We start from the raw sequence: 15,022 nt of genomic DNA on the forward strand, positions 1-15,022 counted from the left end.
ATCACATTTATAATATCAATAGATACAGAAAAAGCATTCAAGAAATAAAATCCAAGTTGCATTCATGACTTAAAAAACCTATCAGCAAACTAGGAATACAGGAACATTTTTTCAAGTAGATAAAGAATATCTAACAAAAACCTATAGTTGACATAATACTTAATGGTGATAAATTAGACACTTTCCCACTGAGAGGAGAAACAATGCAAAGACGTTCTCTCTCACCACTCCTACTTAAACACCAAACTGGAAGTTCTAGCTAATACAGTAAGACCAGAAAAGGAAATAAAGATATAATAAATGGGAGGAAAAAGTAAAACTGTCATTGTTTACATATCATCTATGTAGAAAATCCAAAAAGAACTGAAGGAAAAGAAACTCTTGGAACTAACAAGTGATTATAGCAAGTTTGCAAGATATAAGGTTAAATGTACAAAAGGCAATCATTTTCCTATGGGATCAGCAATGAACAAATGAAATTTTAAATTTAAAACATACTATCCTTTATATTATCACCCTCCAAAATGAAGTACTTAGCTATAAGTCTAACAAAATATGTATAAGATCTACATGAGAAAAACTACAAAACACTGATGAAAAAATTATTTAAAAAAAGAGCTAAATACATGAGGAGATATTACATGTTAATGGATAGGAAGACATATTATTGTCAGATATCAATTCTTCTTAACTTCATCTATAGATTGAATGCAATTTCACATATAATCCCCGTAGGTTATTTTGCAGAAATCAACAAATTGAATGTAAAGTTTATTTGAAGACACAAAAGGCCCAGAGTAGCCAACTCAATATTGAAAGAAGAATGAAGTCAGAAGACTAACACTACCCACCTCAACATACTATAAATCTATGGTATTTGAGACAGTGTGTTATTGAAGAAACAATAGTCTAAAAGGTAAATAAAACAGGATAGAGGGTCCAAAAATAGACATATGTAAATCCAGTCATCTGGTCTTTGATGAAGAAAAAAAGAGCAATATGGTAGAAAACACAGAGCCTTTCAACAAGTGGTGCTGGAATAACTGGACATCCACATAGAAAAAAATAATCTAGACACAGACCTTATAACCTTCAAAATGGATCATGGACATAAGTGTAAATTTCAAAACTAAATAAAAACTCCTAGAAGATAACTTAGGAAAAAACCTAGATGACCTCGGTTATAGCATAGACTTTTTAGATACAATACCAGAGGCACAGTCTATGATAGAAAGAATTGAGAAGCTGGACTTCATTAAATTAAAATTTTCTCTTGTGTGAAAAACAGTCAAAAGAATGAAAAGATAATCCACACACTTGGAGAAAATATTTGCAACAGACACATCAGATACAGGACTGTTATCCAAAATACACAAATAACACTGAAAACTCAACAATAAGAAAACAAAGAGACTCATTTAAAAATGGGCAAAATACCTTAAAAGTCCTCTCATCAAAAAAATATATACAAGGTAAATACATATATGAAGAGATGCTCCACATTATATTTCATCACGAAATTGCAAATTAAAACAATAATGAGATACCACAACACACCTATTAGAATGGCCAAAACTCAAAACACTGACATTAGATGTTGGCTTAGATGTGGAGCAACAGGGACCCTCATTCGTTTCTCATGGGAATGCAAAATAGTACAGCCACTTTGGAAGACATTTAGGCAGTTTCTTAAAAAACTAAGCATACTCTTAGCATGTGATCCAGCAATGGCAACCCCTGGTATTTACCCATAGGATTTGAAAATTTATGTCCACACAGAAACCTGCAAAAGGATGTTTATAGCAGCTTTATTCATAGTACAAAACTTGAAAGCAACCAAGATGTTCTACAGCAGGTGAATGCATAAAAAACTGTGGTACAACCAGATAATGGAATATTATTTAGCACTAAAAAGAAATGATCTATCAAGCAATGAAAAGACACAGAGAACCTTCAAATGCATATTACTAAGTGAAAAAAACAATCTGAAAAGGCTACATACTGTATGATTCCAATATTATGATATTCTGGAAAAGGAAAACTATGGAGACAGTAAAATGATCACTGGTTGTCAGGGATTGGGGTGAAAAGGACAGGATGCAAGGGCAGAATGCAAAGGATTTCTAGAACAGTTAAAATACTCTGTATGATATTATAATGATAAATACATGCCGTTTTATATTTTCCAAACTCCATGGAATGTACAACACCAAGAGGGAACTCTAATGTAAACGATGGACTTTCGGCATTAATGATGTATCCATTTAGGTTTATCCATTGTAACAAATATACCACTGTGGTAGAGGATGAAGAAGCTTAAATGCATATCAGTAACCAAAACAAGCCAATCTGAAAAGCCTACATACTGTATGATTCCACTAAAATAACATTCTACAAAAGGAAAAACTATGTAGTGAGAAAAAACCATTAGTGGGTACTAGGAGTTAGGGAAGAGGGAAGAATGAGTTGATGGAGCACAGAAGATTTTTAGGGTAGTGAAAATACTCTGTATGGTAGTATAATGATAAGTATATATCATTTTAATTTGTAAGGACCCCATAGAACGTACAACACTAAGAGTGAACCTTAATGTAAACTATGGATTTTGGCTGAAAATGATGTGCCCATGTGGATCATCAGTTATAACAAATGTACCACTCTGGTGTATGATGTTAAAATTGATGAAGGTTGCATGAACGTGGAATGAGGGGGTACATGGAAAATCTATACACTAAAATTTCTGTGAACCTAAAGCTGCTCTAAAAAATAAAGTCTATTTTTCAAAAGAGAGAGAGAAAACCAATTGTTTTCCATGACTTCATGTATTCACAGACACAGGAGTTGTGGCATACTTATCTTTCCTTTGTGCACAGGTTGATGTATTTATTGGAAAATTTAACACATTCTGTAAAGTATCCTACTATAACAATAAATTTTTTAGGTCATCAGTTATTTAATTCTACTCGAAGTGTTCTCTAAAACTAATTATGGCTGCTGAATTTAAAAACTTAATTCAGGGTCATGATCCTCAAGTTTGGCTCAGAATAAATCTCTTTAAAATTAAAAAAAATAAAAATAAAAAATAAAAACTTAATTCAGCTCTAAATTGAAAATAAATGCAACAGGATCTAGCACATACTAGCAACCAAATAAATATTGATAAATTAATGAGTGATCCTAAAAAGTGTCCAACATAGATATGACTCAGGGAAACGTGCTTACTTACTCCATGTCCACTGCAATTTGCTGCACATTGAACTGCAGTATCACCATACGTACTGACACTAACACATACACGATCCGGATTACAAACCTAAGAAAACATAGACAAAAATGTTTCTAAGTCAAAGAGCTCCAGTAATTACAACATTACAATTAGTAATTCTATAACATAAAATCATAACAATTCAATGCTATAAATTTCCCTCTAAGTATTGCTTTTGCTACATTCCAGAAATTTGATAAGTTACATTTTCATTTTCATTTAATTCGAATATTTTAAAATTTCTCCTGAAAATTTTTCCTTGACTCATGTGTTATTTAGAAATTTGTTATTTAATTTACAAGAATTTGAAAATTTTCCTGCTAACCCTAATGTAAACTATGAACTTTGGGTGATAATGATATGCCAATATAAGCTCATCAATTGTAACAAATGTACCATATTGGTGAGGGTTGTGCATAGAGGGAGAGGTTGTGTGTGGGGAGGTAATAGGAGATGAGGTGCAAATAGAAACGTTGTATCTTCCACTCAATTTTTCTGTGAACCTAAAACTGCACTACAACATAAAGTCTATTTTTTAAAATCAATAATTTTTTAAATGATTCAGGCAGGGGAGTAGGGAATATCAATGAAATAAGCTTTGCTATTTTTTAAAAAAACCTTATAAAGAAAGAACCATTTTTCATTACCATAACATGAAATATAACAAAACTATTCCTGAGCACATAGTTAAAATAATACTGTGTATTAATTGCACATATCAAAATTTTACATAGAAAAAATCAATTCAACAAAATCATGGCATAGATTCAGTTTTCATAAAATATGAACCATTATTAGAGTCCCGTGAGTATTTAATAAAGGTAATGAAAATTTTCATTAAAATATGATAAAGTTGTCTAGCATTCCATCATGGAACGCATAAAAAATCCAGATATAATTTTTTAATTTTAAGGTATAATAAACAATACTACAAGGCTATAGGAACCAAAACAGCATGGCATTGGTACAAAAATAGAGACATAGACCAATGGAACAGAACAGAGAACCCAGGTATAAAACCACCTCCCAACAATGAACTGATCTTCAACAAAGCAAACAACAATATGCACTGGGTAAAGAAGCCCTATTCAATAAATGGTACTGGCTAAAGAACTAGCTAGCATAAGGAAGGATATAATAGAACTTGAAAAAATTGAAAAGTCACGTAGGGAATTTGAAAATACAGCAGAAAGCTACAGCAATAGATTAAACCAAGGAGAAAAAAGAATCTCAGAGCTTGAAAACAAGGCTCTCAAGCTAACCCAGTCATTTAAAGAGGCAGAGAAGAGAATAAAAAGGGCAGAGCAATCACTTAAAGAAATATGGAGCTATGTGAAGTAAACTAACATAAGAATTGTAGGTATCCCTGGTGGAGGGGGGGAGAAGAAAGAGCTAAAACCATGGAAAATCACTTTGAGGAAATTATTGAGAAAAACTTCCTTGGTATCGTCAGAGATCCAGACATCCAGATAGAGGATGGTCATCAAACACTGGGAAGATTCATAGCAAATAGGACATCTATAAGAAAAATAGAAATCAACCTGTCCAAAGTCAAAATGAAGGGGAAAATTCTACAGGCAACTACATGAAAGCAACAACTGACCTACAAAAGAAAACCCATCAGGCTAACATCAGACTTCTCAGCAGAAACTTTACAAGCCAGAAGGATATGGGGTCCTATATTATATCTTCTTAAACAGAACAACTGCCAGCTTAGAAGTTTGTATCCTGCAAAACTAAGTTTAACAATTGATGGAGAAATTAATCAAATTGCAGAAAATCAAACACTGAGGGAATTTGTCAAGACCACACCTGAACTGCATCAAAAACAACTGCATTATAATGAATCAGCATAATAGATACCCACCAGTGTAATATCACTTAAAAAAGCTAAAGCTCACAACTCCTATAAAACAATAGCACAAAAGGAAAACAAAGCAATATGGTACTACCCAAAATGATGAACAAAACAATATCCCACATATCAATTCTATTTCTTAATTTAACAGTTTAAATGAGCCACTCAAAAAACACAGGCTGGCTGAATTGATTAAAAAACACAACCCAAATATTTGCTGTCTCCAGGAAACACATCTAAACCACAAAGATGCAAACAGGCTCAATGTGAAAGGATGGAAAAAGTATTCCATGCAATTGGAAACCAAAGGCCATTCTCATATCAGACAAAATTGACTTTAAATCAACAAGGGTAAAGAAAAAGACAGTCGCTATATAATGGTAAAGGGAGCAATTCAACAAGAAGACATAACAATCTGAAATATATATGCACCTAAAACAGGAGCTCCCAGATACATAAAACAAATTCTACTACAGCTAAGCAAGAAAATAAATACTAGCATCATAATTGCTAGGGACTTCAACACCCACTGTCAGAGCTCGACAAATCCTCCAAGCAGAAAATAAATAAACACTGGATTTAAATGAGACACTACAACAAATGGACTTAACAGACATTTATAGAAAATTCCACAAAAGAAAATTACTGAATACACATTCTTCTCATCAGCACATGGCACTTTCTCCAAGATGGCTCATATCTTAGGCCATAGGCATGTCTCGACAAATTCTAAGAAATCAAATCACACCATGTATCTTCCCAGACCATAGTGGAATAAAACTAGAAATGAATTGCAAGAATACAATTCAATTATACACAAGGTCATGGAAATTAAACAACCTGCTGCTGGACAATTAGTGGATCAATAATGAAATTAAGAAGGAAATGAAAGGATTCCTTGAACTTAACAACAAAGAGGACACAAGCTATCAAAATCTATGGGATTCAACAAAAGCATGCCTAATGGGAAAATTCACAGCCTTAAATTCCCACATCCAAAAGTCAGAAAGATCACACACTAACAACCTAATACCACATCTTAAGGAATTAGAAAAGGAAAAGCAAAACAAAGCCAAAGCCCAAAGAAGAGGAGCGGAAGTAAGTGAAATTTTTAAAAAATCAAAAGTTCACTAAACAAAAAGTTGGTTCTTTGAGAAGATAAACAAAATTGATAGACCTCTTGTGAGATTAACCAGGAATAGAGGAGAAATGACCCAAATAACCTAAAGGAGAAATGACCAAAATAAGCTCAAAGAGAAATGAAAAAGGAGATATTGCAACTGAAAGCACAGAAACACAAAACATCATCCATGAATAGTATCAGAATCTCTATAAACATAAACAAGAAAACAGAGGAAATGGACAAATTCATGGAAACATATAACCCACCAACACTCAGTGAGGAAGAAACAGAATTCCAGAACAAGTCAATAACAAATAATAAGATTGAATCACTAATAAGAAGTCTTCCAACAAAAACAAAAAAGTCCCAGATCAGATGGATTCATAGCCGAATTCTACCAGACCTACAAAAAATGGGTACCCATACTGCAGAAATTATTCCATAACATAAAGAAGAAATCCTCCCCAACTCATTCTGTGAAGTCAGTATCAACTTAATAGCAAAGCCAGGAAATGACACCACAAAAGAAAAAAAAAACAGACCAATATCTTATGAATATAGATGCAAAAATCATCAATAAAATACTAGCAAACCTAATTAAACAACACATAAAAAAAATAATTCACTAGGATCATTGGGCTTCATCCCAAGGATGCAAGGATTGGTCAACATACGTAAATCAATAAATATGATTCACCACATAAACAGAAGCAAAAAAAAAAGAAAAAAAAGACCATATGATCATCTCAATAGACACAGAAAAAGTATTTGAAAAAATCCAACATCCTTTCATGATAAAAACCCTAGAAGAAACATATCTCAAAATCATAAAAGTCATATATGATGAACCCACAGCCAACATCATACTGAATGGGGGAAAGATGAAAGCATTCCCTCTAAGAACTAGAACAAGACAAGGTTGCCCACTATCACCACTTGTATTCAACATAGTGCTTGAAGTCCTAGCCAGAGCAATAAGGTAAGAGAAAGAAATAAATGGTATCTGAATTGGGAAAGAGGAGGCCATACTTTTGCTTTCTGCTGATGATATGATCTTATACCTAGAAAACCCCAAAGATTCCACCAAGAGATTCCTGGAATTGGTAAAGAAATTCAGCAAAGTCTCAGGGTACAAAATCAATGTACACAAATCAGTAGCATTTCTATATACCAATTAACAGTGAAGCCAAGAGTCCAATCAAAGTCTCAATACCATTTACAAGAGCTACAAAGAAAATAAAATACATAGGAATATATTTAACCAAGGAGATGAAAAATCTCTAAAAGGAGAATTATAAAACACTGAGGAAAGAAATTGTAGGTGAAACAATTAGAGAAACATCATGCTCACAGACTGGTAGAATCAACATTGCTAAAATGTCCATATTACCCAAAGGAATGTATAGATTCAATGAAATCCCTATCAAAATACCAAATATTTATTTTACAGATCTACAGAAAATAATTCTATTCTTTGGACCCAAAAACAAGCCCGAATGGCCAAAGCAATTCTAAGCAAAAAGAACAAATCTGGAGGCATCAAAGGACCTGAATTCAAACTATACTACAAGGCTATAGTAATCAAACAGCATGGTATTGGTATAAAAATAGAGACATAGACCAATGAAACAGAACAGAGAACCTAGATATAAAACCATCTACCTACAGCTAACTGATCTTGGACGAAGCAGTCAACAATATACACTGGGGGAAAGATGCCCTATTCAATAAATGGTGCTGGAAAAATTGGATAGACACATGAAGAAGAATGAAACAGGACCAATATCTCTCACCACTCACAAAAATTAATTCAAGATGGATAAAACACATAAAGGTAAAGCATGAAACCATAAGAATTCTAGGAGAAGAGGTTGGAAAATCTCTTATAGATACCGGTCTGAGCAAATAATTTATGACTAAAAATAAGTAAATTGGATTTGATTAAATTAGAAAGCTTCTGCACAGCAAACGAAACAAACAACAGAACGAATAGACAACCTACAGAATGAGAGATAATATTAGCAATCTACAAATCCAATAAAGTGCTAATATCCAGAATCTACAAAGAACTCAAACAAATCCACAAGAAAAAACAAACAACCCCACTAACAAGTAGGCAAAGAACATGAACAGAAGTTTTTCAAAAGAGATAGAAAAATGGTCAATAAATACATGAAAAAATGTTCAACATCACTAATCAGGGAAATGCAAATTAAAACCACAATGAGATATTACCTTACTCCAGTTAGAATGACTCTTATTAAAAAGTCCAAAAACAATAGATAGTAGCACAGTTGCAGAGAGAAAGGAACACATATATACTATTGGTGGGATTGCAAATTAGTATAAGCCATATGGAAAACAGTGTGGAGATACCTCAAAAAACTATTTAATAAAAGTATGCCTACTATTTGATCCAGCAATCCCACTGCTGACTATCTACCCAAAGGAAAATAAGTCAATTCACAATTGCAAAAAATGTAGAATCAACCCAAATCCCCATCAATTCAGGTGTGGATTAACAAAATGTGGTGTATATATACCATTACTAATCAGACATAACATGAATTCATGTCTTTTGCAGTAATTTGGATGGAACTGGAGACCATTACCCTAAGTGAAGTATCCCAAGAGTAGAAAAACAAACACCCTATGTACTCTCTAATAATTTAAAACTTGGCCAGGTGTGGTGGCTCATGCCTGTAATCCCAGCCATCTGGGAGGCTGAGACGGGTGGATCGCTCAAGGTCAGGAGTTCGAGACCAGCCTGAGCGAGACCCCGTCTCTACTAAAAATAGAAATAAAAATTATCTGGACAACTAAAAATATATATAGAAAAAATTAGCCGGGCATGGTGGCGCATGCCTGTAGTCCCAGTTACTCAGGAGGCTGAGGCAGTAGGATTGCTTAAGCCCGGAAGTTTGAGGTTGCTGTGAGCTAGGCTGATGCCATGCATGGCACTCACTCTAGCCCGGGCAACAAAGCGAGACTCTGTCTCAAAATAAATAAATAAATAAATAAATAAATAAATAAATAAATAAATAAATAAATAAATAAATAAATAAAACTAATTGATGGGCACACATGGGCACAGAAAGAAGTAAAAATAATTGTAGATCAAAAAGCGGGGAGGGAGGAGGTGGCATGGGGTATAAACCTACCTAACTGGTGCAATGAACACTATTCAGGTGATGGTACACTTATAGCCCTGACTTTAAGCATTATAAAACCTATCCATGTAACAAAAATATTTGTACCCCTTAATATATTGAAATTTAAAAAAATAATCAGAGGACTAAGGATATATTCCCACCTCAAGTATTTACAGCAATCTCAATTTCTCCTAAGTTATAGTTTACAAGAGGACAATCATACTTTTTCTTTAAAAAGATGGGAATAACACCAATTGGGTACTGGACTGAGGTGGGGGGTGGGGAGAGGGGATGGGTGTATACCTACATGATGAGTGCATTGAGCACCATCTGGGGAATGGTCACGCTTGAATGTTCTGACTCGGGGGGATGGTGGGTGGGAGGAGGGGATGGGGGTAAAACTACATGATGAGTGCAATGAGCACTGTCTGGGGAATGGACATGCTTGAAATTCTGACTCGGGGGAATGGGCGGGACATGGGCAATATATATAACCTGAACTTTTGTACCCCCATAATAAGCTGAAATTTAAAAAAAAAATGTTATTTTAGAAAGTAACTAGCATTTGACTTTGTTTCTAGGTTAAAATGAGATACTGCATGTGAAAATTCCTTTTAAACATTAAAGCACAGCATAACTCTCTCTAAAGAAATGCCCTCACAAAAGGTCTTCAAAATCCAAACAATCTAACCCTTTTACTGTGTTGAATCTTCTCACTGGTCCTTGGCCATGAAGGCGTGTCTAAGAACTCCTTTGGAATGTAGTATCTATATTTTGCCTAGCTCAGTTGAAGCTGAGATAGAGTCCCATTACATAAGGACACTTACTTACAGAAACAATACTAAGAATGTTTCATCACATCTGATTTATTGTGTCATTAAAAAACTACCTGCCAAAATTTGTTTTCACACATTATCTCTGAGATGAAATGTCCATATTATAAAAAAGATTCTACTCTCACTAAATTACCTATTGAATACTCTCAAACCGTCTGTTGGCTGTGTTGCATATTTTTAGTTGATTTGCCTCCGTGACCTAAATTTATATACTGAGCTTTCTAGACTAAACCTCCTTCAATAAGGCATTTATGATTCCCAGACATAAAGACGAAATCAATAATAATGAGTACATATACTTTACATACAAAGAACTTCATTTAAAATGCAAAACCACTAACAAAGGCTATTAATATAAATATTTCACATGTAACAATACTAAGGCTTAACTGTATTAAATAATTTCCTCCAGATAATCTATCAAGTAAATGCCAGAGTCAGAATTCAAATCAATGTGTACCTCTCTTTAAAGCCTGCACTTTACATTGTTTTATATTTCCTCATCAGCCAAGATCTGGTCAACAAATAAATGAGATTATGAACTCAATTTATTTCTTCTATTTCTTCTCTAGATGTTGGTTGGTTTCAAAGACAAATAATAATGATAATAATCAATAATAACAGCTAAACTATATTTAGCTCTTACTATGTTCTGGGCCTTATGCTAACACTCATACTGTTATCTCATTTAATCTTCACAATACCCTACAGAGTGAATGCTATTATTACTCCACTTTACATATTGCTGATGTATCTCAGATTGGCTAGGTAATTTGCAAAATGTCAAACACTAAGAAGTAAAGATTTGACTCTAAATAGCCTGATCTAAGTTGTGCTCTTGGATGGTAGAGAAGAAAAACCGCCAGCCAGAGTGTCTCTGCAAAAAAGATAGATTTTAGAAGTGAAAAAAAAAAATAAACAGGCAGACAAACATAGATTGGATGAGGGTTTGGAAGGAAGGGTGCCTGAAACTACAAGAGACTCCCCTGGAAGAAGCTGCAGAAGACAACTGGAAGGAAAAAGACCCCCGAGAGACTTGGAGACCAGTGACAAGGGTAGGTGGAGCGCTTAAATTTCCCCTCCCTTGTAACTCAGAATGCTGGTGGGCTCCTGAGCGGTTGGAGAGAGCTGCCCACACCAGCCCAGATGGCTGCTGCCAGTGAGTGGTGACCATCTTGCAAAGAAGGCACCAGGATCCTCGCTCCCTCAAAACACCTCCGGCCTGCAGACTCAAGCTGATCAGCAGGTGCCATACTGCTTCTTCTCCTCTTCTCCCCCTCCTCCATATCTTTGGCTTCTGAGAGATACAATTCAGCCACCACTCGAGGCGTCTTCAGGAAATGGGACCTCCTTTTGGGGCCCTACAGTGGACAAAGGGGTACTCACACTGTGAGCTCCCTACCTGCTAGACCTCCTGGGTGCCACTTGCCTGGTGACTCCAGGGGACCAGGGCAAATCCCGAGGCAGAGAGACATTGATCCACCTTGGTCACCCCGTGGGTGGCTTGAGACCCACACTCCATTCCCTGTTATGGTCACAGATTGATCTCCTTGATCTCCAGGACCCAGGGGACAGGCCTGCAGACAAGATCCCGTATACTCAGGTCTTCAGCATTGCCCAGGGGCACAGAAGGGATGATTGTGAACAAGCCTACTGAGGTGCATGAGCAATTGATGGCAGATCACTGTGTTGAGGGGCAACACTCCTCCCACGGGAGAGCCATGCTCCCAGCTCAGGCTGCAATTCTGGGAAGGGAACCTCCTGGCCCCCATCACAGCCAGGGGAGATTTGCTGGTTTCAGGTCCTGCCAGCTAGCAAAGACATGGGGGACATCACGGAATAGAGGAGGGTGTAAAGGAGCGAGTTCTGCTCCAGATTGCAGGTCTCAGGAAGCCCCACCCCACACACAGATTTTTTTGGCTGAGTAGGGCCATTTAAGCCCCTCCCTGGCATCTTTGCCCAGAAGCAGAGAACAGACCTTTGACCCCTGCTAATAGCATTTGCAAAGCTTGAGGGAAGGCTCACACAACCCAGCTCCACCCAGCCTCACTTCCCCAACTGCCACCACTGAGGTGGAGTGTAAGGACACACCTGGAAGTCTCAGAGCTCGACCCACCACCTGAGGCACTAGAGTGCCACTCCAAGGAACAAGAGCTGGTTACAGGACCCAAAAACAACACTGCATCCGTTTCCTTCCAGCAAGTGCCACCTACTGACAAGGAGGCCATTCTGCACACCATTTTACTGCATCTACTGATTCATCATAAATCATGTGGTCAAATCTCACCCCAAAACACCACCTACTGACTCAGAGACTAAGCAGAATGTGTAATTAAAAAAATGAAAATCTAAAGAAGCAACAACTGATCCATATGGGAAGGAATCAGCAAAAGAATTCTGGAAGGATAAAGAATCCAACAGAAAGCACACCTCAAAAGGAGAACACCAGCTCTCTAACAATGGGCATCAACCAAATTCAGAGCACTAAGGTGACAAAAGAATAATTTCAAACATGGATTGTAAAAAAACTCAATGATATGCAAGAAAAAATGGATAACCAACACAAAGAAATCACATTAAAAAATCCAGGACATGGAAGAAAAATTCACTAAAGAAATGGAAATATTAAGGAAAAATCAAACAGAACTTCTGGAAATGAAGAATTTATTCAACGAATTATGAAACACAGTGAAAAGCCTCAAGAACAGGGTAGATCAAACAGAAGAAAGAATCGTAGGGATTGAAGATAACACCTTTCAATTAAATAAGTCAGTCACAGAGATAAACCAGAGAAATAAGAGAAAAGAGCAAAGTCTACAAGAAATGTGGGATTATGTGAAGAGGCCTAATATGAGAATCATAGGAATCTCTGAGGGTGAAGAAGAAAATACACAAGGGTTGGATAAGCTATTTGAATATGTAATAGATGAAAATTTCCCAGGCCATGATAAAATTCTACATATCCAGGTACAAGCTCAAAAGACTCCTGGGAGATTGATTGCAAACAGGAAGACATCACAACACACAGTCATCAGACTGACCAAAATAACTACCAAAGAGGCCCTCCTATAAGTTGTAAGGTGAAAGAAGCAGGAAACCTACAAAGGAAAACCCAACAGAATAATGGCAGGCTTCTCAACTGACACCTTACAAGCAAGAAGAGACTGGGGCCCCATTCTCACTCTTCTCAAACAGAATAATGCCCAGCCTAGAATCTTGCACCCTGCAAAATTAAGTTTCTCATAAAAAGGAGAAATAAAGGGTTTCTCAGATAAGAAAAGACTGAGGGAATTCATCAAGACAAAACCATCACTCTAGGAAGTACTCAAAACAGTGTTACACATGGATCAGCACAATAAATACTCACCAGTGTAAAGTCATCCAAAGGCTAAAAGGTCAAAGGCCAGATACAAAAATGGCTGAAGAGAGAAAACAAAGCAACAAAGTTCAACTCAACAGGATGAACAGATATCTGCCCACTTATCAATTCTTTCACTGAAGAAGGAAATAGCAGAGGCTGTAAACAGGTGGAAAACTATACCATGCTCATGGGTTGGCAGAATCAACATTGTTAAAATGTCTATACTACCCAAAGTGATCTGCAGATTCAATGCAATCTCTAATAAAATACCAAAATCATTTTTCACAGATCCAGAAAAAATAATTCTACACTTCGTGTGGAACCAGAGAAGATCCCGTATAGCAAAAGCAATCTTAAGCAAAAAGAACAAATTGGGAGGCATCAATTTACCAGACTTGAAGCTATAATACAAGGCTATAGTAACTAAAACATCATGGTGCTGGCACAAGAATGGAGACATAGACCAATGGAACAGAACTGAGAACCCAGATATAAAACCATCCTCATATAACCATCTAATCTTTGACAAACCAGACAAAAACGTGCACTGGGGGAAAGAATCCTTATTCAATAAATGATGCTGGGAAATTGGATACCACATGTAGAAGACTGAAACCGGATCTGCACATTTCACTTCTCACAAAATCAACTCACGGTGGATAACAGACTTAAACCTAAGGCATGAAACTATAAGAATTCTAGAAGAAAATGTTGGGAAAACTCTTATAGACTTCAGCCTAGGCAAGGAATTTATGTAGAAGACCCTAAAGGCAATCACAGAAAAAACAAAAATAAATAAATGAGACCTGATCAAATTACAAAGCTTTTCTGCACAGCCAAGGAAATTATCAGGAGAGCAAACAGACAACCTACAGAATCAGAGAAAATATTCAGATGTTACATATCTGATAAAGGGCTGATAACTAGAATCTATATAGAACTCAGGAAAATCAGCAAGAAAAAAATCAAACAACCCTATCAAAAAGCAGGCAAAGGACATGAACAGAAACTTTCCAAAAGAACATAGACTAATGGCCAAAAAACATGAAAAAATGTTCAACATCTCTAGTCATCAGGGAATGCAAATCAAAACCACAGTGAGATATCACTTATCTCCAGTGAGAATGTCCTTTGTCAAAATTCCCAAAACAATAAACCTTGGTGTGGATGTGGAGAGATAGGAACACTCATACACTACTAGTGGGACTGCAAACTAGTACAACCTCTGTGGAAAGTAATATGGAGATACCTCAAAGAGATACAAGTAGAACTACCATTTGATCCAGTAATCCCATTACTGGGCATGTACCCAAAAGAACAAAAGACATTCTATAAAAAAGACATCTGTACTAGAATGCTTATAGCAGCAGAATTCACAGTTGCAAAGATGTGGAAACAACCCAAGTGCCCATCAATACATGAGTGGA

The 15,022-nt window shown here is 36.1% G+C and overlaps 1 protein-coding gene across 1 annotated transcript in view; it reads right to left on the reverse strand.

The window, feature by feature from the left end:
* ADAM32 (ADAM metallopeptidase domain 32) overlaps nt 1–15,022 on the reverse strand; it is a 123,717-nt gene that overhangs the window by 17,145 nt on the left and 91,550 nt on the right. The window contains exon 17 of the mRNA XM_045535375.1: nt 3,227–3,313. Within this exon, the coding sequence (XP_045391331.1) occupies nt 3,227–3,313 (87 nt within the window). The remainder of the gene's footprint in view (nt 1–3,226; nt 3,314–15,022) is intronic.

This window comes from Lemur catta, chromosome 22 (genome assembly GCF_020740605.2).
Source record: "Lemur catta isolate mLemCat1 chromosome 22, mLemCat1.pri, whole genome shotgun sequence".
NCBI classification, from domain to species: Eukaryota; Metazoa; Chordata; class Mammalia; order Primates; family Lemuridae; genus Lemur; species Lemur catta.